The following is a 26,566-nucleotide window of genomic DNA, read 5'->3' on the forward strand; positions in this document are numbered from 1 at the left end:
AAGGCCTGGGTGAAGCCAGGTGAACCAGGTCCATCACAACCGAAACGAGATATTCACTGTGCAAAGGTTGTGCTGTGCATATGGTGGGATATGAAAGGTGTGGTGTACTATGAGCTGCTGCAACCGGGTGAAATTATTAATGGAGAACGTTATCGACGACAATTAATGCGTTTGAAGCAAGCTCTGGCCAGGAAACGGCCAGAATGGGAGAACAGACATGATAAACTTATTTTTCAACATGATAACGCTCGCCCACATGTCGCAAAACCGGTCAAAACCTATTTAGAAAATGTCGGATGGGAAGTTTTACCCCACCCGCCGTATTCACCAGACGTTGCTCCTTCGGACTACTACTTGTTCGATTGCATGAATAACGATTTGATTGGACAGCGGTTCACTTCTTCAGAAGATATCGAAAAATGGGGGTCTCTGACTGGATCGCTTCAAAGGATGAGGACTTCTTTCGCCACGGAATCCGTAACTTGCCTGACAGATGGGCAAAAGTGGTGGCTCGCGATGGACAATATTTTTCTTAAGGTATTTATGTATTTTGTGTTTGAACTACAGCTTCAATGTGTGCGTAACAACCGCACGAATTAATTCCTAGACCAAATACTTCTGCCAAAGTAGAAAAACCAGTTTCTGTTGTGAAAAAGCAGACAGCTATGAATGTAGGAAAAAAAACAACATGATTCTTGTATTCAATCAATACAAGAAAGAAAGGTAAAAATGTTATTTCCATATAGATTTTAATTTTTTGAATGAAATTATAGGTATAAATGACGGACTGGAATTTTCCGGTTTTTCAGTTTATTGTACCTCTTTTTTCTTACAGTGCCTTTTTGCCTGTCTATTTTAACCTAAATAAATGCCTGAACTTCCGGTCTGTACTAATTAATATACAATAAATAAGGATTTTGGTAAATAAGGTCAAATTTTCAGAATATGCCAGTGGTACATATGTAAAAGATTTTTAAGTATATATAGATGATACACTACAGCATACACCATGTCCAGTGATCCATTCTGCATTTAGAATTGTAGAACTTCAATTTTCATTGGTGAACAATTGTTATTAATGCTTCCTAATTACACTTTGCAGGGCCTTTCAATGGCTAAGGAAATTGGAGCAGTTAAATATCTAGAATGCAGTGCCCTTACACAGAAGGGGCTTAAAACAGTTTTTGATGAGGCAATCCGAGCTGTTTTGTGTCCAGTAATGCCACCAAGACCTAAACGGAAATGTAGAATTTTGTAAATAGTTGAACTGGTTGAACATTTGAACTATTGAACAGTGGAAGTTGGGAAACTTTCAAAAGAAAAATTCTGCCCATCACTGGATATGATTTGAATAAAGTGATACTTCAAGAGGAAAACTTGTTTGTTCGAAACAATGATGGTAAAATATGTTTATATTGGAGAAAGAAACCATTATGTTAAATGGTTCAGAAGCATATTGTCAACAGTATGAGTAAAATGCTGGTGGTGTTGAAGCAGTAATGTTTACTGCATTGAACATTTTGTAAAAGAGTAAATTTTTGTACAGAGATCATTGTGAAAAATGTCATCAGACCATCAGAACAGTTCACTTTGTGTACAGGAATTAATACTAAAAGAATTATAATTGTTGTTTAGCAGAAATGTTAATGTTCGTTTCTATATTTTTATTTTATTTTTCCTCCTTTTCAGCTGCTCATATCACATTGTACAAAATAGAATGTTATGTATACAAATATATCTATGTTTTACACCTGCCTTAATTTTCCGGTAACAGAGAAATCAAAACTTGCTCACAATGCTTTACATTTCTGTTGTTAGATATATATTTGTTTAATCACAAAGAATGGGTTGAATTATAATTCTTTTTATGACTTGAAAAATTACATCATTATAAGGAGAGTTTAGTTCACTAACACAATGTTAAGTCATTACTCTGTGGAAATAATTGAATAGAGAAGAAAAAAAGGAGTATGGTATTTATTTCTTATTTTTGTAACAATGTATGTCCTTTTACGGGCAAAAAATTTCTTTGTAGTATATAACAGCAGTAATTTATAGCTCTATAAACTGATAGGTTTTGATATTGCGATATAGCTTTTGTGATAATTACATGAGTTTACAAAGATAATTATTATAATAGAGAAACATTATTAAAATATTATTTTTTAAGAAACAAATCATAAGTTGATAAATGCTAGCATACTTGTGGAATCGTCTTAATCCTTTTAGTGTAATAAATTATCAGCCAAATAAAATAGAGGAAAGAATGGTAGTTAAGTTACACTGTAGTTTTTTAATGGCCTTAACGTTCAGCATTTGTAGGCTTATTTCATTCGGTTCCAAGTAGTGTCTTAACGATAGTAAAGCAGGAATAATTAGTCAAAATGTATAATGAACATGAGAAATGTATTTTTGACTTACCTGTTTTGTTCCTTGCATATGCACTGTCATTTCATGTTTGCCTAAAATGTTTTGTAATTTTCAGACCAAATTTGAACTAGATTAGATGAGGAGAGAGCTTCTTTATTTCATAAATATGTATTCATATTATTAAGGCCACAGTATTTTGAAAATTTTGTAACAGTTCGAGAAAGGAAACTTGTTCGAGAAGGCCCTGTAGGTTGAACTATGTGCCATTTTACCAATCTTGACACAACTTGATACTTCATAGGTAGAAAGTATGTCAGCAAATAGAATTTTCAACAAATCAAGCTCAAAAGAAATAATAGAGAGTTCAAACAATATGCGTGTGTGTGTAAAATGCAACCAATATGTACAATTCAAGTATGCAAATTTGTTAATTCATAATATTTCTGCACAAAATCTGCAATGTAGTTGTCACTGTTGCCTTTTTTTAAAGGGTAGTTTTCAGTTATTGACACCTGTATGTATGGTAATATTTTCTTCTCTTGTCGAAAAGGTAACCGCAGCCCTCAAATGAGTTTGGTTTAAAGCATCGCAATTATTTCTGTGTCGGTTACAACCAACCTCTGTGGTGTACTGGTTAGTATAATGCCCTTCTTTGGATAAAATATGCATGAATGTACACAGATAACACCACTTTATCATGAAGGTCGCACAAAGTTCACAGTTCTCATTTTTTAGTGTCTTGCAAGGATATTTCCTCCTCCTGTGAATATAACTTACCAGAGTAAACATATTACCATGTTGAGAGATCATGTCACAACATAGAGCATGAAGAAATGTTAAGCAAGGAGCAAAGCTCGCTCTTATCAATGCTGAACTGCTCGTCAATGAAACTATCACCGTGTGAGAGTTTTGTGGTTCTATGCAGTTTACATGAATTCATGTTTTATGATGCATCAATACACAAAAATGGCATGGCATACATGTACATACATCAACTGAGAATCACCCAGCATGATTCCTTTCCAATGACTGGTAAGAAAGTGGATTCCAGTGGATTTAAGCTGGCGAATATACATGCTGGCATTAAGTTTACCATCCTACAAAATTGCTGACTACACTACTGACATGAAAGTGGACCTGAAACTAATGTTGTCATGTCAGTAGTGTAGTCAGCAATTTTGTAGGATGGTAAACTTAATGCCAGCATGTATATTCGCCAGCTTAAATCAACTGGAATCCACTTTCTTACCAGTCATTGGAAAGGAATCAGGTGTTGATGTATGTATATATAGAACTTGGAGGAATCCTGAAAAAGCTATTGCCAGCAAGTCATGAACCTCTTGTCTAGTCTTCAATGCTTCCAGTCTTCAGAAAATCATTTTGCACAATTGGAATTGAAAAAGAAAAGGGTCGGGGTCTCCCTGATGGCATAGTGGTAACGTCGTTCAAGGGATTCCGGGTTTGATTCTTAGTTGACTCATATTGTGGTTTAGATCCCACTTTAAACTGTAGGTCCAGTCTCGATTAGCCTAGCTGTGCATACAAGTGGACTTAAAAACTTAAACGGAATTGAAAAAAGTTAAATACATATTCCACTTTCAAATGAAAATAATTACATAATCTATGTCACAAAAAAAAAACACCTAGATATCGGGACAAAAGTTATTTCTACGAACAAGAGCTAAAAGAAAAATTCTAGCTCTCTGTGTGGTCAATTCCTGAAATGTAAAACCTTAAAATTGCATGTGTATAGTAATGTAAAACATTCTCGTTCCTCTATTTTATTTTATTTGTGTCCAGTATTTTTGTAATATTGGGAAATTTATGTTTCTAATATTAAAATTGTGTACCTTTTTGCTTTATATGTAGACATATGATTTATTCACGTAAGCACTGCATTGAACTTGTAATTCACAGAAGGTAAAACAATTTTTTAGTATCAAATGGCAGAAGGAGAATTTTTTACTAAATTTGTCTTTGAAGTCTGAGAAAAATTTATTATTCATAGCAAAACAATATGTATGTGGTCAAGTAAATGTGATTTGGGATTAGCATTTATGTAAAGTAATCCCCTCTTGGATTTATTTTTCTCACCAGTACTAAAGTGGCAATAGGGATTTGATTTTGTAGGCTAATTTTATGTCATAGGTAAGTTCTAGGGCACTGTCAAAATTAATGTAGGCTCAAATGTTCACCACTGTCAAAAGCAGTTGGACAATTCCAGTTCTTTCCATTGTTGCTTTTCATTCTGCATATATTATATAGCCTACAGGGTGATCAAAAAGAGCATAATCTTATAATGCAGTTTTCGCTGTTGCCTACCACCTAACAAGCAAAAGTATAGTAAAAAAAAATCATAATTACTACAATTCCCCATAAGGTTATGTAACTTTTCGATTACCCTGTATTTGTACATGCATGGTCATTACAGTGCAGATATTTCTGCACTGTTCCTAAAGATACATAAATAATAAGCTATTACAATTTATGGGGCTGTAACATTACTTTCTTATGGTAACCGCCATTACTGTGCTTTAGTTTTGGCTTTTTACTCTTGTTGAATTTTGCAATTTGCAAAAATGCAGACATTTTTAATGAATTTTATGGCACTACCCTACCACTCTGGAGCCGCACTGGTCTAGTAAGTAGGGCATCTGACTGCCACACATGAGACCCACGTTCGATTTTCAGGGCATGTGATCTAAGGTTGGATTTTTCCGGCCTGGTCCCTGCATAAGTGGCTCTGGGGCTCATCCAGCCTCCAATAAATGGGTTGCTGGGGGTAAAGGGGTCTGGAGCATGGTGCTGACCACATGGCCAAGATGAAAGAATGTGTGGGACCCTAACAGTCTGCCTCACCCCTTATTTGACTTCAAGAAATTGCCACCCCTATACTGCATAACCTCTTGACAGTGTGACTTGCATGTTTTAAGCTTTTCCATGGCACTGGTTTTTCTGGCACTTGCATTACAATAGTACTGGTGAGAAGGTGGTAGATATTTTAGCAGAAAAAAAAATGTGAGAAATGAAAGTACTTCTCTGTGATAGGAAACTTGCATTGTGGGACGAATATTATGATGGAGTGAAGGACAACAAATTGGCTATATGTCTTTACTGTACAAATAATTATTACTAGTGGTGACAGTAACTCGTGGGATTGTTCTAAAAAAAATGTCTCTCTCTACGTAATAGCATTAATTCGAAAAGTTGTTAGAGGGAAGGAAGATAGGATTTCATTCAAGGATTTGTGTAAGGATTTCATTCAAGGATTTGTGTATTCCGTTTGCATTGAAAGGCTATGGATTTATTCATTTGACTAATGTTAAAATTCTGCATAGAGCCTAACACTGCATTTTACTGTTTTTTGCAAGTCCTGATAGTTAATGAATTTATTATATAGCACAGTATTGGTTCGCTAATTTTCATACTTCACCAAGATGATTACCAAAACCTCAAAAGAAACAGAAATGAAGACTTGAAAATCCATCAAATATCATAAAGCATACTCAATATGGACCAATATGAAATTTTGGTTGATATTAATATAAAGGGTGTCTCGCTGCCACATGGGAGACCTGGGTTCTATTCCTGGGAGAGGGTGATCTAAGGTTGGAATTTTTCCAGCCTTGTGAGCTCTGGGGCTCACCCAGCCTCAAAGTGGCCTAAGATCGAGAATGTGTGGGGCCCTACCCACACATCCCCTAAATGTACCTTCATGGCACAGTGCTATATGCACGGGGAACTTTACCTTCCCAATATAAAATTCTACATGGTTCATTGACCTTCTTAGTAAATGGATGTTATCAGATGAATCAAGCTTTATAATTACACATTTACCTTTAAAAAAAATTACAGAATGGAGATTATATGTTTGTATCTATAAATATTATCAAAAACTCAATATACTGACCAAGGCAGAATTTATTTTTATTTTAAAACATAAACTAAACGTTACGTTTCAACCTTCTAGCGAGGTCTTCTTCAGACTACCAAATACAATAGATTTTCATTTGTATTTGGTACAGAGTCTGAAGAAAACCTTGCTAAAAGGTTGAAACATAACTTTTAGTTTGTTTTAAAATAAAATTAAATTCTGCCTTGGTCAGCATATTGAGTTTTTGGTTATCATGGAAACAAGGTTTAACGGTGTTATAAATATTATAACAAAACCAATATCGATTAATCTGTCCCATGCTTAACCTATACCTTGTCAATGTGATACATTATTATAAAAATCATACGTATCGTCCACTAAATTCATTGTATTTGGTATTTCTGGCATAATTTGTTTTTGCGTAATAGTCTGTTAGTGATGTGCTTAACTCCAGAATGGCACAACCGCCATTTTGAAGCCATAACTACAGATTATTCAAATGTTCCTCCAGGACATTGTTCCGGCACCAGTCTTGACAGTCTTCTAAGTTAACAAAATTTTGAGTCAATCTGAATTGAATGAAATCCTATGTTCCTTAAAAGTACTTTATTCCTTTTATCTTGGATTGTTTGTGGTCTCCAGTTATGTCTTCCTAATGTTAATGTATGCAAAAGTACATTTGTATAGGTCCTACAGTATTGTGAAAAAAAATATGGCATAACTGGAGATTTCAGACTGGGGTAAAAGAATGAAGATATCATAGGTATATTGTGCAAAAATAAAGCAGCACTAGGTAAGCAAATCTGAATTGGTAACATACTACAAAAATAAATAAAAACCTTTGGTGGGAAAAGTTTAACTGTAAATAGAAGAGTGTACGCTAAACTGTTGCTTGCTTTGTTCATTGTCTTCATTAATGTGTATCCTTATGAAGAGAGAATCATTTGTTGTTGACGATAAAAGAAATGATTTGTTACTTGTTTAAAAGGATCGATATATTAATAGTGAATAAAAAGAAGTAATGGACAAATTTAGGATTTGAGACCTAACCAAATGTTGGTGCTATATTTTCTAGATGTAGAGAAAGGCTTTTTAGCAAGAAAAACTGTTTTTAATGTTGATTTCTTTCATCATGAGCATTACTTTTGTTCCCCTTGTAGGTTACATGTCTTCCAGGTCAATATGTAAGGTATATGGTACTTGCATCTACTAAGATGGGAAAAACTTCACATATTTTGCATATTATTATGGTGAAAAACATATTGTGCTCTTATGTGTACGTTTTTCAGTTCTGTATAGTTTTGTTTTGTAACTCCACTAATTTAAGAAGCACATTAAACCCTAATGGTTAGTAGATATAAGTTACCATGTATTTTGGACTTTTTTCTGTATCACTTCAGATTTATTCACCCTGCTAGCTATGCAATAATTACTTCCTAATGAATCTCTGAAAGAATAGAAATTTTCTCTTTCTTTACAAAATATGTGTTCACTAATTCTCGAGATGCTTTCAACATTCAGGCAATGCACCTAAGAATTCTATTGTTCCTTAGCGAGAATATATGTAAATATTTTGTAGACTGAATATGACTGTGTATCCAGAAAATAATATTCATAAAATGCCACTCATTTTCATGGGTACAAGAATGTTATAATTTTAGGACAAATTTATGATTATGAAACTGGAAAAATTTGGTGGGAGTTCAATTAGTTCCGATTTAATGACCTTTATTTAATAGTTGAAAATACCAAGGTGTGAGGGGTCACCAGGATCAAGATAGTGGAATATTTTAGAATGTGCTTAAAATAGGTTTATAGGATTTTTAAAACTTTCACCCTGTATTCACATCATCATACATATGCAAGAGTCAGAGTTATGCGTTAATGTTTACAGAGCAAAGTGAATAATACACAATATTTAGCCAAACACAGCTCTTATTGCATCAAAGTTTGTAGTTAGTTTTTATTGCTGCTTTATTTGAAATAGTCCCCAGAGTCATTAACTTGTGCACCTAAAACATCTGTTCTTTTGATATAGTGATACATTTCTTATAACTCGTGGAGAAAGAAAGTATCAATGCTCGGAAGTATAATTATAGGTGTGCGGGACAAAATTTATTTAGTCAGATGGGGAAATTCTTTTAATGTTTGAAATTTCCTGACTGAAAATCTCGAATTCTACATCCCCCTTATCACTGGAATAAAAACTGACAATTTTCAGATATTTACAATGGAATGCAGAAAACATCGAGAATTAACCACTTTGAAACCTGTCCATTTGGAATTTCCTCACTCTTCAGGATCCCAAAAGGCCAGGAAGTAATTTCCCGAAGTCCGAATCAAGGTGGGATTTTTTTCCCAATCTCTGTACAGACTTTTTGGCATCCCGCACACCAATAGTGACAACTAACATTCACTTACAAATCTAACATATGCACTAGATTTTTTATTTATATAAATAAATCATATTTCCTAAGTATGCCTTTAAAATGCATATATTCATTATGAAGCTGTGGATAAAAATGCAAAGTGATGCAATGAGAGCTTGAATTGAACTTCCATTCTAATGTGATGACAGGAGAAATATTTCATTGTGAAATTATTTGCTTTGTTTTTACACCTGCCTAGTTTTATTTTGAGAATAGTCACCTTGAAAACATCCTGCAGTATTCCGCACAAACTATATTTATGTTGGTAGTACCCAAAGCAAAGACTGGTACAAATTGTAAATATGTTACTGCAAAGATTTTTTTCCCATATTTGTACAGTGCAGAGTTCAAAAAAGCACCAGCCCACTCTCTCATTTTTGTCTGTATATAAGACCAGATTTTCAGAAATAAAAATTATGTATTTCATGCTTTATTAAACAATTTGTTTTTATTCTTTTTGTAGATTGAAATGAAATTCTTAGAATTACTTGAATGGATTGTTGCTACATCAAATATATTTTACTTGACCTTGAAAATAATAATCTGGTTTTGTGTTAATTGGAAAGCAACGGAAAGAATTTTCAAGTACTTTGTGCCTCCAGCAGGTACTGAACATAGGACCTCTTGATTACGAGGTGATTTCATTACCACTTAGCCACTGAGGTGGTCATAGCAGAGATAAGAGTACTTTCTCTGTACCCAGTAAAAAAACATGCTGTTGCTGCGGGTCTGAGGTAGGTCAACAGTACCAAGTTGTTGTAAACAATTGTGTGTGCAGAATACCTATTTTGGTGATTTGCAGTTATCTATGTTAATAATAAGAGAGTTTGCAAAATTGATGATGTTAATACAGTAGCCTGAACAAAAGTTTCATAAACGGGCCTGGTCAAAGCAAACTATTGTAGGTGGCAGCATGGACGTCGACAGGATTTTTTCCAGGGGGGGGGGGGCAACATGGCATATTTTCCCCAAGAATAGTGTTCATCCCTCAAAAAACATTGCTTAAATTTGAATTTATCATGTTCGTGCAATAATTAACACACATTATTGTGGCTGAAATTAAATTATATGTGTGAAATATATAATTTTTGGTTGACTTTAGTTTTCCAGGGGGGGGGGCACCGCCCCCCCCCCCCCTTCCGTATGCTCATGGGTGGAAGCACCCCTGTTGTGTCCCCATGCTTTTGATGGGCAATTCTTCTCCCATTTAAATATTAAATACATGGGGAATTTGATGCCTAACGTTCTGCTATTACATTAAATTGCAAGTTTAATTTCATCTTAACCTCAGAAATTATGTCGGAACATCGTCAACAGAAAAGATATCGGAACTCAAAAAAAGCCTTAAAATTTGCACAGCACTTGTAATTTTCAGAATTTAAGTGCTTTATTCTTGTGAATCTGGTAAAGAATAATACATAATAATTCCATGCGACTGTACTACTATTTTTATAGTTATTACTAACAGACTCCTTTTTTTTTACGTGATATCATACTTTTCCTCATAACATGGTTCTCTATTTTATATGTACACATTTATCAAGGAAAATAGTTATTACAAAAAATATTTTATATTCTGTTTCATGTTTTGCAACCTCTAGGGCTTTCTAATTTACAGGAATTATAATTTTAAAATTGTTGGAGGACGAAAACATGGTGGGGAAATATCTGCTTAATACAATGAAAACATATGTTAATATTAAGTTAACTGATAGGTATCATGAACTTACTCACTTAATACATTTTTCTTTCTAATTTGGTGAGTTTCTCACGATTCCTACTCCCGCTGTACATTGCAACAAGAGGAAACATAAAAGCATAGTGTAAAAATCTAAATTTTTGTGTTATAGACCCATGGCAGCTAGGGACGACCAAAATTATATCAAGTTTAGTGCTCTTTGTGCATAAACATACTATATTTAGCCCATCTGAGTAACCCTGCCATTGCACTTTAATATATTAATTCTTAGGTTCAGGAGAATGTAATTTTTGAAAACTTATGACTTGCTAAACACACATTTTTTGTTATCGATTTACACGAGAAATTTTTTACTTCGTTGAAAACAACGTTTGTATAGCCATCCTATCGCCCTCCAATGTAAAGCTTAGGACAACCAGATGACGAACTAAATTCTTTAGGGACACAACAAGGGTGGCGCCTCTAATGGAAAAGTTTAGCAATGAACAGCCGCATTGATGAATGGCATGCGCTTGTTTTATTTTTGGATGTCACTTTGGCTGAGTGTTGGACTCGCAATCTCACCCCCGACAATCCCAGATTTGAATCCTGGTATGGATGTTTCTTTGCAAGTGTCCCAGATGTCAGTGCAGCTGTTCATTGTCAAACATTTCCGGTGGCAGCACCAGACTTGTGTCCTCAAATGATTTCATTTGTCACTTGGTTGCCATAAGTTTTACAATGTAGCACGATGGAATGGTTATTCAAATGTTATTTTCACTAAAGGTAAGAGTTTCTCATGTAAAGCAATAATAAAAATTTGTTCAGTAAACTGTTAAGATTATGTAGCAAGTCATATGTTTCTGAAAATTAAATTTTCCTGAACCTAAGAATTTACGGCAGTGTAACTTGAATGGGCTAAATATGTTTATGCACACAGAGCATTAAATTTGATGTCATTTGGGTCGTCCCTAGCTGCAAGTGATGTAAACAAATACTGTTACTCAGCAAATTTTACAGTTTTTTGAGTTCCGATATCTTTTCGGTTGTTGACGATCATCTCTCATGTTTAAGATTAAATGTATTGAAATAGGAGAACAATTGCCATCAAAAGCATGAGGACACAACTATCATGCTGCCACCTACAATTAGCTTTCATTGACCAGCCGCACTTAGTCTAATCACCATTTATTCTCATGTCACTATTACACAAAAGTGGCAGAAAAAACACTACATTAAAAAAATAGCCAAATGTGATACATTGGGAGGGTGCACCCAGCATGCTAGGGCAAAAAAATAGACTCTTACATTACATACAAGAAAAGGGATTTCAATTAGGTCCACTTTATGCACAGAAAGGCTAATCGGGACTGGACCTACAGTTTGAAATGGGATCCAAAGCACTAGATGCCTCCACCAGTTATTCAATGTGGGAGCCCTTGATTAAAAGGCAAATGTATTTGGTGTACACACCCTAAACTAAATCACAATGCTGCACAGTCCAATGATGAAAAATATATATAACAACTTTGTTAGGTATTATCTATTGTAACTGTAACAAGATGTAAAGTAAAGTAAAGTGTTCCCCTGTGCTTAGCACCATGCCATGAAGGCGTATAGGGGGTGTGGGGGTAATGCCCCACACTTTCTTGATCCGGTCGTGAGTGGGGGTGATGTGATCAGGACCACGCCCCTGACCGCCTTTAACCCCCAGGTTTCCCCAGGTAACCATGTTATTCGACGCTCGGTGGGTGCCAGGGCCGCTTCCATCGTTAGAAAAGTTCCCGGATTTGAACCGCCCGGGGATCGAACCCGGGACCTTTAGCATGGTAGTCAGACGTGTTACCGACTGAGCCACCGCAGCCACTCAAGATGACCGTACACATATCAAAATATTTAAAAAGTAAGGAAGTTTCAAAAACTTTATTAGTCTGCATGACTATATACATGAAAATTCCATAAAGATACATACATATTTCTCCTTCAACATTTATCCTCGACTAATAAACCGCAGTAGGCAGGGTTTCCAACTTGCAGTGCATCTGCATTACCAATGGTATCTGTAGTTCCTGTGCTTCTCTGAAAAAAAAAAAGGAGATGATAATTTTAATGGTAGCAATGTGCTTATCTACATACACTTGGTCTGACCACAAAGAAATTCACTTATAAGTCTATTCAGTTAATTGTGGCTGGTAATGATCAGTGATGGACATTAGTCAACAAATATTACTTGCTCTGATTAGTAAATTGGTAATAAGCAATCCTAAGTTTCCACTAATATTACTCTGAAATACAGGGTGGGTCAAAAGTCAGGTTATATAGGAAGTTTTGCTTGTCTCCTTAATTGTCTGCGAATGGTTGAATGTCCAGTTTCCTGGTACATCGATCAATTACCGTGGTTCCGTTGAGTGGCCAACGCAGTCTCCAGACCAATGTATTTTGTCCTTTTGGGTCATTTAAACTGGTCAACTCAACAGCTGAGGAGGCAGAGGAACCTAGTGTGTATTATTTTTTTTAACAAGAAACCTTGGTCGACCTGGCTCCAGATGGTAGTACCTTGCAAGGGCCCCTAGCCAGGGTTACGGTGAAGACCTCAATGGCGAAAGTGGTGGAGAAGAAATTCTCTCAGCACGAATGGCAGAAGAGGTAACTCAATCTCACTAGAGTTTAAAAGTGAGGATCTGCTGCCTTGCAGATGGAAGAGTGTTCTTCCGGGGCATGGGGAATAAACCCCTAAAGAAAATCTGGCAAGCCTAGAGGCCAAGAGGAGACAGCCCCTTCTTTAGGCAAGCCTGGTGTAGGGCCAATAACCCACCCAGAGTGAAACAACAAATATTCAGAGAAATCAAAGGAAAGAACGTGGAAGGATTCATTGGAGGCAACAAGGCAAGGAAAGGACAACGACGTTTGGAACATGGAATATTATTACTTCTTTAACAGGCAGAAACTGAAATAGTTGGAGAAATGGGGAAATATAAAATTAAGGTACTAGGAGTTACTGAAACTTAAGAAAAAGGGAAATGGAGAGATGATTCTGGATAAGAATTATGCACTTTTCTACTCAGGATTAAAAGCAAATTATAGAGCAAGAGATATAGACTGGGAACCAGTGAGCTGAGCTCCAGAATAATAAGAGTAAATTTAGATCTAGAAGAAAAAATATATGCCCCAACCAAAGATGCAGAAGAATTTGAAAAATACCAGTCTTATACAAATCTCCAAGAGACAGTGGATAAAGCCAGAGATAGTGTAAGGCATATTGTGATAATGGGAGACTGGAATAGGATGATAGGAAATGAAGAAAGAGAACATGGGAGTATCGGAAGACATGGAGCTGAAAGAACTGCAAATACAAATGGAGAGTGAATGATAAAGTTTTGCATAGATAATAACTTGCTCATCGGGAATACATTCTTCCCCCACAAGCAGATTCATAATATAACTTTTGAAGCTGGAAATAGAGGAGCCAGAAGTACAATAGATTACTTTACATACACTAGGGCAATGAGATATTCAGTACAGGATGTTAGGGTACATAGAAGTGCCAAGTTAAGTACTGAACATAGACTACTCATCATGAAGACAGGATTTAACCTTTTGAGTCCCAAGGATATTTTCATAAGTAAGCCTCTCAGTCCCAAGCCGATTTTGAGCAAAATGCAGAGTTTCAATTAAATGAGTGTAGATCGGAGACTAATTGCCCTAGAGAGATGAGTGATATACCGTTGTATGCGGAATGAACCAGAGATTCAGACTATATGAAATTTATGCAAATTTGGCATATATGTGGTGGGGGAAGGGGGCTAACTCTCAAAATTCCAAAATTTCGGAAAAAAAAATGGTTCCCCCACCCTCCCCCCAAGAAAAAAGTACATGACAGTGTCGACATGCACATGGAAATGATCGCTGATATGTAAGGAACACAAAAATATTTGCATTATTATCATATGACCAATGTAACTTGAGTTGTACCCCCAAATGATTCAAGCTTCAAAATGCAGCGGTACCTTGAAATGACTATAGCTCATAAACTAAATGCCCTAGAGATATGAAAGATATACCATTGTACGCAGAATGAATCACAGATTTAAACGATATATAATTTATGCACATTCGGCGTATATAAGGAGGGGGTAAGGGGGGAAATCCCCTGAAAATACTTTTTTTAAAAAATGGGGTTTCGCCCCAAAAAAACAAAAAAAATACTGCGAAAATACACCATTCTTGTGTTTTAGACTTCAAAAAATAAAATGTACCAAGTATTTAAAAGTTTTATGTCCACAAAAACTACTGTGCATGTTCACTGTAACTGGGCATTTGTCTGTAGTGTTTAATTAATAAATATGTGGATTTAGTTTGAGTGAACTTAGGGCAGAAACTGATTATGGCTTTAAAGCATCACAAACCCCACAGACACCAAAATGCATAGATTTCAGCATTGTTTCAAAACAGAAGAAAGAATTTGACTATTTCATGGAAGTGATAATTTAGCACGAAACCTGAATTTTATTTATCTATCCACTTGTGCAAATATCTTCTATGAAGTTTCACTTCGAAAATTAAGCACGATTTGCATCTAATGTTATAGTAGATCAGTCCTCACTTTCGCAATTAATAGATAGAACAGAGATGAAAAAGAAACCAATACAATCTGGAAAAGGATGATGTTATGGTGGTCATAAATCCCCTTTTGGACTTCATTTTCTTTAAAAAAAAAATTAGTAATTTTAATTATTTTCCCCACTTTTCTATTCCGATGTTGACATTTAAAATACTTTTTCAGCAGCCTGACTTCAGTTAAAAAACTTTTTGGTTGGGTCTATACATTGTATAGGTATAGTTTGTGCTTTTAAGGCGATTCTCAGCAACATACACAATATACACAACCATACATTTTTGAATCCTTGTCCCGAGGTTCAAAACTTGCAGTACCTGAAGTTCTGTGGATGCTAGTTTAGGCAATAGACACGTACTTCTTCAACTTTCTAATAGTCTGGAGGGAGTAATGTTTGTGTATATATAATGCCCTCTTTTTGTATCTTGTGACAGTTGTACTTGATACAGAGTCTGAAGAAGACCTTGCTAGAAGGTTGAAACGTTACGTTTAGTTTATGTTTTTAATAAAATAAAGTACTGTCTTGGTCAGCATATTTAGTTTTTCATAATCATGGAAACAAGGCTTAATGGTGTTATCATGCTATCGTAACCACTCTGGCACATAGGTCGGTGCAGACAATGAATTTTTAACTACAAAGTTCAACCTAGCATCCATCAAACTGCTCACTATTCTGCCACAGACTATATACCAAAGTCTCTAATTCACACACGTGGGTAGTATATTCAGATACTTACTAATCTTTCCATAGTTAATGAAATAGAAGAAAAACATGGATCCAACTGCTATCTGCATGAATGGAGCAACTCCAGTCCTCTTCGCCTGACAATACTTATGTTGCCATCTCCACCAAGCTGCGACAATACAATCAAAATGTTATTATAATCAACAATAAAGGGGAATTATTCTAGACTACACTATAATTTAGGTGCAAACAAAAGAAGTTAATCTTGTAAAGCATTTAGTAAATATTTAGAAGTCAAACATATATTACACATATATTTGGTAATTTCTTCAATTTTGGTTACTTTATCAACAAATTCATTGATTTGAATCAAGATTTCAGAACTGGATTCATGACTGAATTTTTTCTCATGAGAAGTCATCAAAATAAAATGGATTTTTCATATTATACGTCAGCTTTTTACGTCTGACTTTCAGTATGTGACCATACAAACCATTTGTAATGTATGATTACTAGTGCATATCAATGTATTTTCAGACACCGAAAACTTTACCTGTGTTGTTTTATTCATAGTCTTTTACAAACAAACACCAGAAAACTTGTTCTGGAAATTGAAATAATGGGAAAATCAAAACTTGAGTTTCCAAAGCACACTCGAGTACTTTTTGAAATGAAGGGTATGAAATTAACTTCCTGCATCCATAACATCCCTCACTAATCATAACTTGAAAGTCGACTTTATGCACAGTAAGGCTAATTGAGACTGGACTTACAATTTAAAGTGGGATCCGAACCACTATGTGCCTCCACCAGATATCGAAGCCAGGACTCCTTGATTACAAGGCAACGATGCTACCACTGAGCCATCAGGGTTGAATGAGCTAGCAGTTACCATCACATTCTTGCTTCTGAACTAACTTCATAAAAACAACCATTCTTATTCTGCCTCTTTAATTTCCCCCCTACATTCACCAATCCTTGACTATATTTTGTCCTTACACATTAAAACATGTTTTTATATCATCATTAATACAAATTAAGAAGACACCAAGCACACTCATGTCTACTCATGTGTGTACCCTTTTTGTAATTTTGTTGTGTGAGCTTCTGTTTTCACCTGTGTGTGGTGTTTCTTTTGATTATTTTGTGTTTTATTATGTAGTTCATATATCCATTGGGATGAACAGGACAAACTTTGTCATCAAGGCTCGGCTGGAACTTTGGCTGTTCTTTTCAAATTTTCCTCTAGTTTCAAATTAGTGCTACGATATTCCAAAATCGCTCTTGTCTAGATATTATGATTACTCTAATAGACTTAGGTAATCACAAAATTATTGAGAAAATCTAGTAAAGGAAACCACATGAAGATTAACGTGAATGCTCTAGAAGAAATTCTAAGCAGATATAATTTTTCGAATTTTGGAAAATCACCAGTTTTATGAAAGGAGATCACCAGTTTTATGAAAGGAGAAGAAAATTTGAAAAAAGCTGCTTTTGCGTCAGCCAAAAGTCCTGGCGAGCCTTAATAAAGAATAACTGCACTGAATTTGAAAAGTGACATTTAAAAATCTGTTGATATTTAAAACTAACCTCGACTTATTGCAGCTACCATGGCCTGTGGGCTCTTGCTTCTTCTCCCAAACCATGCACCTAGTTCACCCACCTTCACTTGGGCAAGCGGGATATCAGCTAAAACAAAATGTGAAAATTTAAATGTTAAGATATAAGAAGCAGCCGCATCATACTATAAGATACCAAACTGATGACAAATTCTCTTGAAAATAAATTTATTGCACTAGTCAAGAGTGGGCAGCCACATTTTAAAATTATGGCCACTCACTTTTGAAAAGGTAGAAAATTATTTGAGCTCTTTCCAGCTAGAACATGAAATGGTTTTATTACATACAGGATATGCACTAATGTGATAATAGTTTTATGACCAATGTACAGGGTGGTCACAAAGTGGGCACACACACCCCTTTTCCGATACTAGTGGTGGTTGTTCTTATAGCGATGTGATCACGTACCTGATAGTTCACTTGTCGAGGACATCGGTATGGAGACCATTATGATTGTCGCACTGCTGAATTCTGTGTCATGTCCTGCAGATGTTTTGCGGAGATATTCCGGCGTCACGTCCTATCAGCATCAGAGACTTGATTAACGTGACAAGGACGGGACGGCTTGCACTTTGAAATCAAGTTTCATGTGTTTCATCATGGTCGAACAATTGCAAATCCACAATAATTAAATATATTCTCCGACAAAAAACCAGGGGTACACCCACTTTGTGGCCACCCTGTACAATTCCAGGCTCTATTACTGTATCTCCCTTGGACGTCTAAAATAATATCTCTACACATCTGATCAGCTAAAACTAACCAAACAAATTGTTCACTGTGTTACTGTCGATTGTTTAAAATTGAATAGCATTAAAAGAAGTATAAAGAGCAACCTTACCCCCTCCTTTACTTGTTGGCATCTAATATATAAGGTTACCCTTCCCCCCGGACTACATCTCAAAGTTATAACAAACTTTTTAACGAAGTTGGGGCAGGGGGGTAAACCTAAAAAATAGAAAAAATTAATCTACCTGTTGTCACATGAGTGCATTTAGTGACTACACTTGTTGTACTACATTCTTGAGCAGTGTACAGTGCGTACAGGGTCATGTGGTATATGCTAACAAATCAAATAAACACTGACAACAGCAAATATGCATTTGTTGAATTTTCTGAACTTGAACACCACTATTCTTGCACACAGCATATACTTGGTTGAAAAACAATTTCCTTGCGCCAGCCAGCACTGCACGTAGCACCAAAGAGTGCAGGAAACTAGACTGAGGTACTGTTTGGTGGAGAGATTCAGTCAGTTATGGCTGCACAAAATTCTATATTAGCTTCATTGGCCCAAGCCTTTTTGTTTTATTGCGATTTCATCATGTTAGGTATGCATTTTTTACATGGTTCGATTTCGATTTACGTCTTTTAACACATGCTGGAGAGTTTTTTTGCGATTACTTACTGTGTGTTTCCTTGAGACCGTTTCTTTTTTCCTTCCATATACTTCTATGTAATTCTTGCCGCCAAAATGTTCATGCTTTCGTAGTTAGGTTAAGTCACATTTAGTTCCCTTAGAATGTTACTAACACCAGGTTAGGTCACATGTAGTTCCCTTAGAATTTTAGTAAAACGTTAAATGTTTTCATGGCTAAGTTAGTCAGGTAAGGTTTGGTTCTCGTAGCATTAAAATAATATAACTAAATGCTTTCGTAGTTAGGTTAGGTGGTAGTCTGTGTAATGTATCAAGCATGCAAAATAGGGAGTTTTGCTCAAGGTACCTCTAACCTCTTATTTTAACCATAAATTAGACTTTTTCAAAATGAAAATTGTGCTGATTAGTTTCAGGAAGGATTAAAATTCCAATCTCCGAGAAACGTCTCTAACCTATTCCCTAATTGTTAATATTCGTACTTACCTATTCTGCATCGCAAAACATTGTTGAAGATGGGATTTTCCTTTTTAAACGAAAATATTATCTATTTTCGACATATCGAGTAATTATTGTTAGTTGTTTTTACGATTCCGTAAGACGCAATATGGCGGCCACAGGTTGACTAGCGCTGTCGATCATCTATGGTGTGCAGTGTTTCCAACCTTCTTCACCGAACCATGCACAAATAGCCCCAAAAACCATTCAATAACCCCACGAACCATGAACGTATAGCCCCAAAAACCATTAAATAACCCCACGAACCATGCACGGATAGCCCCAAAAACCATTCAATAACCTCACGAACCATGCACGGCAAGATTAGGTTAGCTTAGGTAAGGCAAACATAGTTAACATTGTTATTCAACATCAGGAAAATTCTAGATATTTAGTTACAAAACCACGTGGTTGGAAACACTAACCAGGGGTTACGTCATGAAACGCACGGAACATTAGATTCACGTAGTCGAAGGTAATGGAGGCAAGAGGTTTTGTGCATCGGAGAGACATTAACGTCAAAAATACATGACTTACCGGCCAGATAAATGAACGAAGGGAGAAAACACTTCCACAACCTTCCTAACGTCTACAGAAACTCTGTTCCGCAAGTACTTTCTCCTGTAAAATTGAAGAAATATGTTTTGTGGAGATAAGAATTTTACCCAGGAAGGTTCCAAATTACTTCTACATTCATTCCCAATATTCTGTGATACTTGCTGTAGCTTCTGTCAATGGAGAATTTCTTGTCCATGGGGAGTGCACATGCATGCGTAAGGTAATGTTTAAGTTTTTTTCCCAACATAAATAAAGGTTCAAATTTCATGTGACAATGATCGCCAAAACTCTAAATCACAAAACAATCTGACCCATTACCGCTCCATCTAGTTTGCTGCACATCTTGACTCAATCTGCACTCACGTGTCTAGTTCATTACAAATCGGGACAAGTAGATCAAATTCTAGAGGTGTCGGGCTCCGTCAGTTATCGATGGTTCCTTCTTGATCCCAAACCACACATACTACATAATGAAGGTGTATGCACCGGTGTGGTTTGGGATCAAGAAGGAACCATCGATAACTGACGGAGCCCGACACCTCTAGAATTTGATCCACTTGTCCTGATTTCTCCCATACCACTTGCGAGATCTGATCCATAGGGTCATTCAACAAAACGCATTCTTCGCCCATCCTGAAAATCTCCTGCTGGCTTTAATAACCGACCAAAACCCAGAAATAAGAAGTCTTGGTTGGAAAAAAAGAATTAAGAAAGCAAGAGGATTGAAAAAAGGCAAAAGAATTCGCACTTTTGTTTTACCAACCATCAATTTTAATGCAGACCAATACTATGATATGGTTGATTGGGCTTCGTGCTCCCTCCACGAGCCTCCGTTGACCAATAACAAAAAATAGCGGAAATTCAAGACTTCCCCTTGCACACACAAGGAGTGGAGCGACTTGTGAAAATTATCACAGAGGCTGCTTCTTCCATTTTCGGCTGATGGCTACATCAAAGCGAAATTGGAATCTAGAGAACATATGCCGACATTTCGAACAAAAAGTGACTATAAAGTTCAAGGAGAAAACTAGAAGAAAATCTTGGCCTGCCCCTTAGTAAAATTATGTTTGCCAAAATAGGTGGAGCTCGCAGTCCAGCCACCTCCTCGTGGTGAGCTCTGGGTTATTTTCAAAGCATAATAAGCTATGAAAATAAGCGAAGCGCTGGACAGTAATTGAGGAACTGTTAGCAATTAGAAAGTCAAAATTTTTTATTTAGTCTTTTATATCGGAAAACTTTCGAATAAAACACAGTCAAAACCAATTGGAAACCATCAATAGAAAAAATGGAGTTTTTAGCCTCAAATTGACAATTTTTGAGCAAAAGCATACGTAAACAGCATAGGAAACCACCCCTAAGGCACGAATGTAACATATTTGCCATAAACAAAACAATAAATGACCATAATGCAGAAAATAATACATGAAATAGCCTAATAATGACATTTTTGTGAAATTGTTGTGCCTGTTGCATAACCAAATCACTATCAAAACTTCATGGTCGATGCGCGCCACCTAAAAGACCTCCAAAAAATCTGAAAAAAAACAGACATGTTTTTGGTCACAAATGGCCACTTGTCCGCACTAGCCACCTTAACATTTTGAAAAAAAGTTTTTTTCGATACACCCTAATACACATACAACACAACATTTGTGGGTGGATTCAGTTACATTCCTATGTACAACGAGAAAAAACTAAAGGTCAATCACATTTTTGTAATTCAATAACCCCAAAATCTACTTTTGGTAACTGTTCCAAATATTTAATGAGCTTTTCAAAATTTCATAGGAGAAAGACGAAGTATTGCAGAATTGTAGAAATGATTGTCACAGTAAATTTGGAGTTACCATGTAAAGCACCTTACACAAGCATGCGGGCTTCCCATCAAGGCATCTTTCGTTCATGGAATAAGGAGAAAGTATTGCAGAATAGTGGAAATGATTGTGAAAGTAAATTGGAAGTTTTCTGAAAGTAACTAGCACCGTTTGAAGTTCTAGGAAGTCCTATTTATAGGCAAAAAGAAGATGTAAAAAGTACCTTACACAAATATCCCCGCTTCCCATCGACAAGGCATTCCACAGACTACTGCTGGCACAAGTCTCAGAGGGGTGTCAAATTTGAGACCAGCACCAACATTATGAGATGTTGGAAGCATTTAGGGAAATTATTGTAATGCTAAGAGCCCTAAACCTGACCTGCCTAACCTAACCATGAAAGTATTTAAAGACGTCATTTGGATACTAGGTCCTAAACCTGACTCGCCTAACTTAAAAAAAAACCTTTGCACCACACACATAACCAAGATGGCAACAGCAGTCAGCAATGAAGATGACAATAAACGAATAGCTAGCTGCAAAGATGATAGTATAAGGAAATTAAAAGAACATTCTCACAAATCATCATTAAGTCATCCAATTACTGGGACCAAATCATAACGAAGCAATAGCCAACCATGGGGAAAAGGAAAACCTCAACAGGGACACGGAACTCGAATTGGACCCAGCTTGGTTAGCGATAAGTCTACTAGTAGATGGAACCTGATTGCCCCACCACTTACACCAGACCCCTCCCACACCAAATACATATAACCTCACCCTGACACTTCTCTGCACTTCAATCCCTGAAGATGAGAAGAGACGTTAGCTCTTGAAAGCTCAGAAACCTATCCGGAAATCACCCGGTTGAAATCCCGAGAAGACCTCATCATCATTCACCACCAGGAATGCTTCCAGAATTATATCACGCAGTAAGTAATCGTTACAATTCCAAAGTATGTCTTAACAGATATAAATAGAAATTGAACCATGAAAAAAATGCTTCTGTACCATGATGAAATCAGAATTAAACAATCGAAACTTGGATCCATTTTTTTAAAAATGGCTGGCCACTTTTCTCTGTAAAAATTGCATTGTATAGCATGTAATTTGTCAAACTTTCAGAAGGGGCTCAAGTCCATGTTTTGGGCCACTGTTCAATGAAGGCACCATGGATGCTGGTTTTAGCAAGACATGGCAATATGCCACATTGTTATGACTATGCTCTTGGGAGCCTAAGAATTTCTTGGTTAGCCAGGTTCGCAGATCTAAAAAATTCATATGATGAACACATATATCTGAAGAACACAGTTTTCAGAAAGATATATGAACCAAATATGAATATCACCGCTGTAATCCAGAATACAACTGCTTCAAAACATTGCCAAATATAAGGTGGGTCATACCCAAATATGTGCAAAATAGAATGGACGCTTGAAATAGAATAGAAAAATTGATTACAAGTACCTTGATTTTAAGGGTACTGAGGTATGGAGAGAGCCAGCATTGTTGGCAATATAGATTAAAACACCTAGATAGCATATTCCTATGCACCTTTATAAGACTAAATGTTCTGAATTGTTACTTAAAATAAGAGTACCTTCAAATAACCAATATCATCGTAGAAACAATATTAATGAGAAATAACTTCAGTCGCTTAAGTTCTATACTTCCCCAATAGCATATATAAATATCTCTGTACCAGTTTCATAGATCGGAGACACATTAAAATCGGATATTTTGTGTTTCACATGGTTTGTACTTACCAATTGTGTATTGCGGAACATAGTTCAAGGTGTCATTATGCTTTTTACACGAAAACAAACACTTTCTCTATACCTCGACTAATGTTGGAAACCTAAAGAGAAACTCATTTCCGCAAGAAGTTTCTCCTGTAAAAATGAAGGAATGTGTCTTCGATGTATGAAACTGTTACCAATATTTCTGCTGAGAATTAGACTAAATTCAGTATAACGTTACAATACCGGACAACTCCCCGGTTTCGTTCATATTTCGCATACTCCCTAATTTAGACCTCTTAATCACGAATCTGCAGTTAAAATTTGGCAGTCAGGTGCAGAACTTGCAAAATAACGTGTAGAAGGTTGTGATTTTATAATACAAAAAAAGGGCATAATTTTTTAATAATTAGAATACTCTGTAACGGTTCTGATTGTTTTATGATTTCTCCTAGCACAAAGACTAATTACCGTAGAATTTTGGAAATCATTGTCACACGAAATTTCAACCTTCCTTAAAGTAATGAGCACTTATTGGACTTGAAAAAGTTATTTATGTTAAAAAAAAAAAAAAACTTCAAAATTACCTGACGCACTTCTCATGGACAAGATATTCTCCGTCGACAAGCGACAGTAAATATCGTAGAAGTGTGGGAATGAATGTAGAAGTAAATCGGAACCTTAATAGATTGCAGTATGTGTGAATCGACTGACATCGAAATCGAACCATGTAAAAATTGCATTCGTAGCATGATGAAATCGCAATAAAACAAAAGGGGTAGGGTACCAGTTAGATATAGTGAAAACACATTTAACTCTTTTATTTCAGAATTATTTACCTTTGTACTTAACTTATATGTATAGCGGAACTTTTTTCAACTTGGGATTATGTTCTTTTTCACTGAAAAAAGCATAATTTTTCACATTACAAGTATTTATTGGTCGTTGCTATATGCGGGCAAATCTTGACTCATGTTGTCTATCGTCAGCTGATATGCAGTTTCCAAACATATGTACCGAAAAATGCCGCACAAACTATTCACAAAAGGTTTTAAGCGAAAATTGATCCACAAACCAGTCACGGAAGGTTAGGTTAGGCAAACAGAAAATTAAATTGAGGGAAAAAAAAAAAAAACGCTCACATGTCATCTTGTTAAACTACCGCGTGGTTGCTACACTAACACTTATTAACCGAAAATTGATGGTTTTTAGGCTAACATTGATCCACAAACCATTCACAGAAGGTTAGGTTAGGCAAACATAGAAAATTAAATTTAAAAAAAAAAAGAACGCTCACACGTCATCTGGTAAAACTACCGCATGGTTGCTACACTGACAGGGGGGTTACATATTCGAATGCACCGAACATTTGATTCACGTAGTCGATGGTAATGGTGGCACGAACTATCGTGCAACAGAGATACATTAATGTCGAAAATGACATTATTTAGCAGCCGAATAAGTTGTACGAATGAAAAAAACACTATTCCCAGCTTCCAAAAGTCCACAGGAACTCAATTCCGTAAGTACTTTCCCGTCATTTCTCCTGTAAATTTGAAGCCGGAGACACATTTCTTGAAATTTACAGGTGAAAAGACGAGAAACTTACGGAATTGAGTTCTTGTGGACTTTCTGCAGTCGCGGAAATTGTTTTTTCGAATCGAGCAACTTATTTGGCCCGTAAGTAAGGTATTTTTCGTCATTCATGCATCTCCGTTGCACGATAGCTCGTGCCACCATTACCTACGACTACGTGAATCAAATGTTCCGTGCGTTCGATTACATAACCTCATGTCAGTGCAGCAACCACGCAGTAGTTTTACAAAATGACGTGTGAGCGGGATTTTTTTTTCCAATTTAATTTTCTATGTTTGCCTAACCTAACCTTCCGTGAATGGTTTGTGGGTTAATAACAATGATTTTTCAGTTAATAAATGTTAGTGTAACAACCACGCGGTAGTTTTACAAGATGACGTGTGAGCGGTTTTTTTTTTTTCAATTCAATTTTCTATGTTTGCCTAACCTAACTGAACCTAACCTTCCGTGAATAGTTTATGGATCAATTTTCGCTTAAAAACCTTTTGTGAATAGTTTGTGCGGCATTTATCGATTTCTTAAGTTTGGAAACACTGCACATCAGCTGACGATACTGCATATCAGCTGACGATAGACAACGTGAGTCAAGATTTGCCCGCCGAATTAGCAAAGACGAATAAATAATTATAATGTTAAAAATAACGCTTTTTTCATGGAAAAAAAAGTGATCCAAAGTTGAAAAATGTTCCGCTATGCATATGAGGTAAGTAGAAATGAATTTCATTTGAAAATAAACGAGTTAAATGTGTCTCCGGCTTATCTAACTGGTACAAAGATTCATTTATTTTAGAAGACCGAATATGAATGGGGCCAACCTACGTTCAGACTCTTCCCTAGATATCTATAATCCTGATATACTCTTTCTTTGAGGTAAAAAGTTGGAGATTCGTATAAACTTAGCTTGCACGGACTATTAAGGTAACAAATACACGGTGGGCTAGATTTTACTAGCTGTAGTTTAAATTATATCGTACAAAATAGTGTGAATTTTAATTTATAATATTTTCTACGTGAATATAAATCTATAAGTTTAAAAGGGGTTAATAAACCTGCAAAATATACGCAGTATTTGTATCGCTACTATTGAAAAACAAGTTGGGAAAAAAATCATCAAATACAAATTAGCTCCATCAGCCGAGAAAAAATGCTCCACAAACTAAGAGAACGTAAGGCATTATGTACGGAACAAAATATAAGCACTTACGCTTGCCATAATAACGAGCCGGATCGTATGGCCCGTGCACTCTAGGATTATATTCCGCAGGATATTCACCAAACCCCATTATTCAGCAGCAAAAATGGTACCCAGCTCCACTTGCTGTCTTGGGCAAGGAGAAGACCACAGATTATAAAAGACGGGACGGAGACCCTCCGACACCACCACAGATTGCTCGCTCGTCGCATTCACGCACTCAACGGCGTATTTTTAGAGTAGCGCATAGCTCAACTACAGCGCCTTGAATAACGTAGTGTGGAAAACGACCCAAGAAACTGGTTCCCCGAGACGATGACAAGTAGATGGCAGTGCGATCGACACAGCTGCTAATTTTGTTATGAAAGTAATGCGGCTTAGTTAGTTTTTGGAATATATTGTGTAGATTTGTTTCTCTAGAAAGGCGGTAAGTAAATTGATGGAAACAGTTATATTTGTGGAGTGATTTGCAGTCAAGAAATGGCATTAATTTGGAAAGAAAAGTAAAATAAAATTAATAAATA

At 36.1% G+C, this 26,566-nt stretch overlaps 2 protein-coding genes across 2 annotated transcripts in view; one reads left to right on the forward strand and one right to left on the reverse strand.

Moving 5' to 3' along the window:
* The window catches only part of LOC145989891 (ras-related protein Rac1), an 88,116-nt gene extending 79,002 nt beyond the window's left edge, over positions 1 to 9,114 (forward strand). Inside the window, exon 6 of the mRNA XM_083125370.1 lies at positions 1,103 to 9,114. Coding sequence (XP_082981496.1) covers positions 1,103 to 1,258 — 156 coding nt within the window. The 3' untranslated portion in view covers positions 1,259 to 9,114. The remainder of the gene's footprint in view (positions 1 to 1,102) is intronic.
* Positions 9,115 to 12,259: 3,145 nt separating this feature from the next.
* ATPsynF (ATP synthase, subunit F) lies at positions 12,260 to 26,212 on the reverse strand. The gene is made up of 4 exons (XM_083125928.1): positions 26,055 to 26,212; positions 17,242 to 17,340; positions 15,704 to 15,820; positions 12,260 to 12,430 (listed from the first exon to the last, which is right to left on the reverse strand). Exons 1-4 carry the CDS (start codon positions 26,131 to 26,133, stop codon positions 12,399 to 12,401), a joined length of 327 nt encoding a protein of 108 aa, XP_082982054.1. The 5' UTR covers positions 26,134 to 26,212; the 3' UTR covers positions 12,260 to 12,398.
* Positions 26,213 to 26,566: the final 354 nt, after the last annotated feature.

The sequence above is a fragment of the Lepisma saccharinum genome, chromosome 7, assembly GCF_977018435.1.
Source record: "Lepisma saccharinum chromosome 7, izLepSacc3.1, whole genome shotgun sequence".
Classification (NCBI taxonomy): Eukaryota; Metazoa; Arthropoda; class Insecta; order Zygentoma; family Lepismatidae; genus Lepisma; species Lepisma saccharinum.

Excerpts from the sequence above, each read along its gene's own strand:
- ATPsynF (XM_083125928.1), bottom strand. The coding sequence starts at position 26,133 with ATGGGGTTTGGTGAATATCCTGCGGAATATAATCCTAGAGTGCACGGG. Across the intron at positions 17,341-26,054 it reads GGCTCGTTATTATGGCAAGC|CTGATATCCCGCTTGCCCAA; the intron begins GTAAGTGCTTAT and ends ATTTTGTTTTAG. Across the intron at positions 15,821-17,241 it reads GGTAGCTGCAATAAGTCGAG|CTTGGTGGAGATGGCAACAT; the intron begins GTTAGTTTTAAA and ends GTATTGTCGCAG.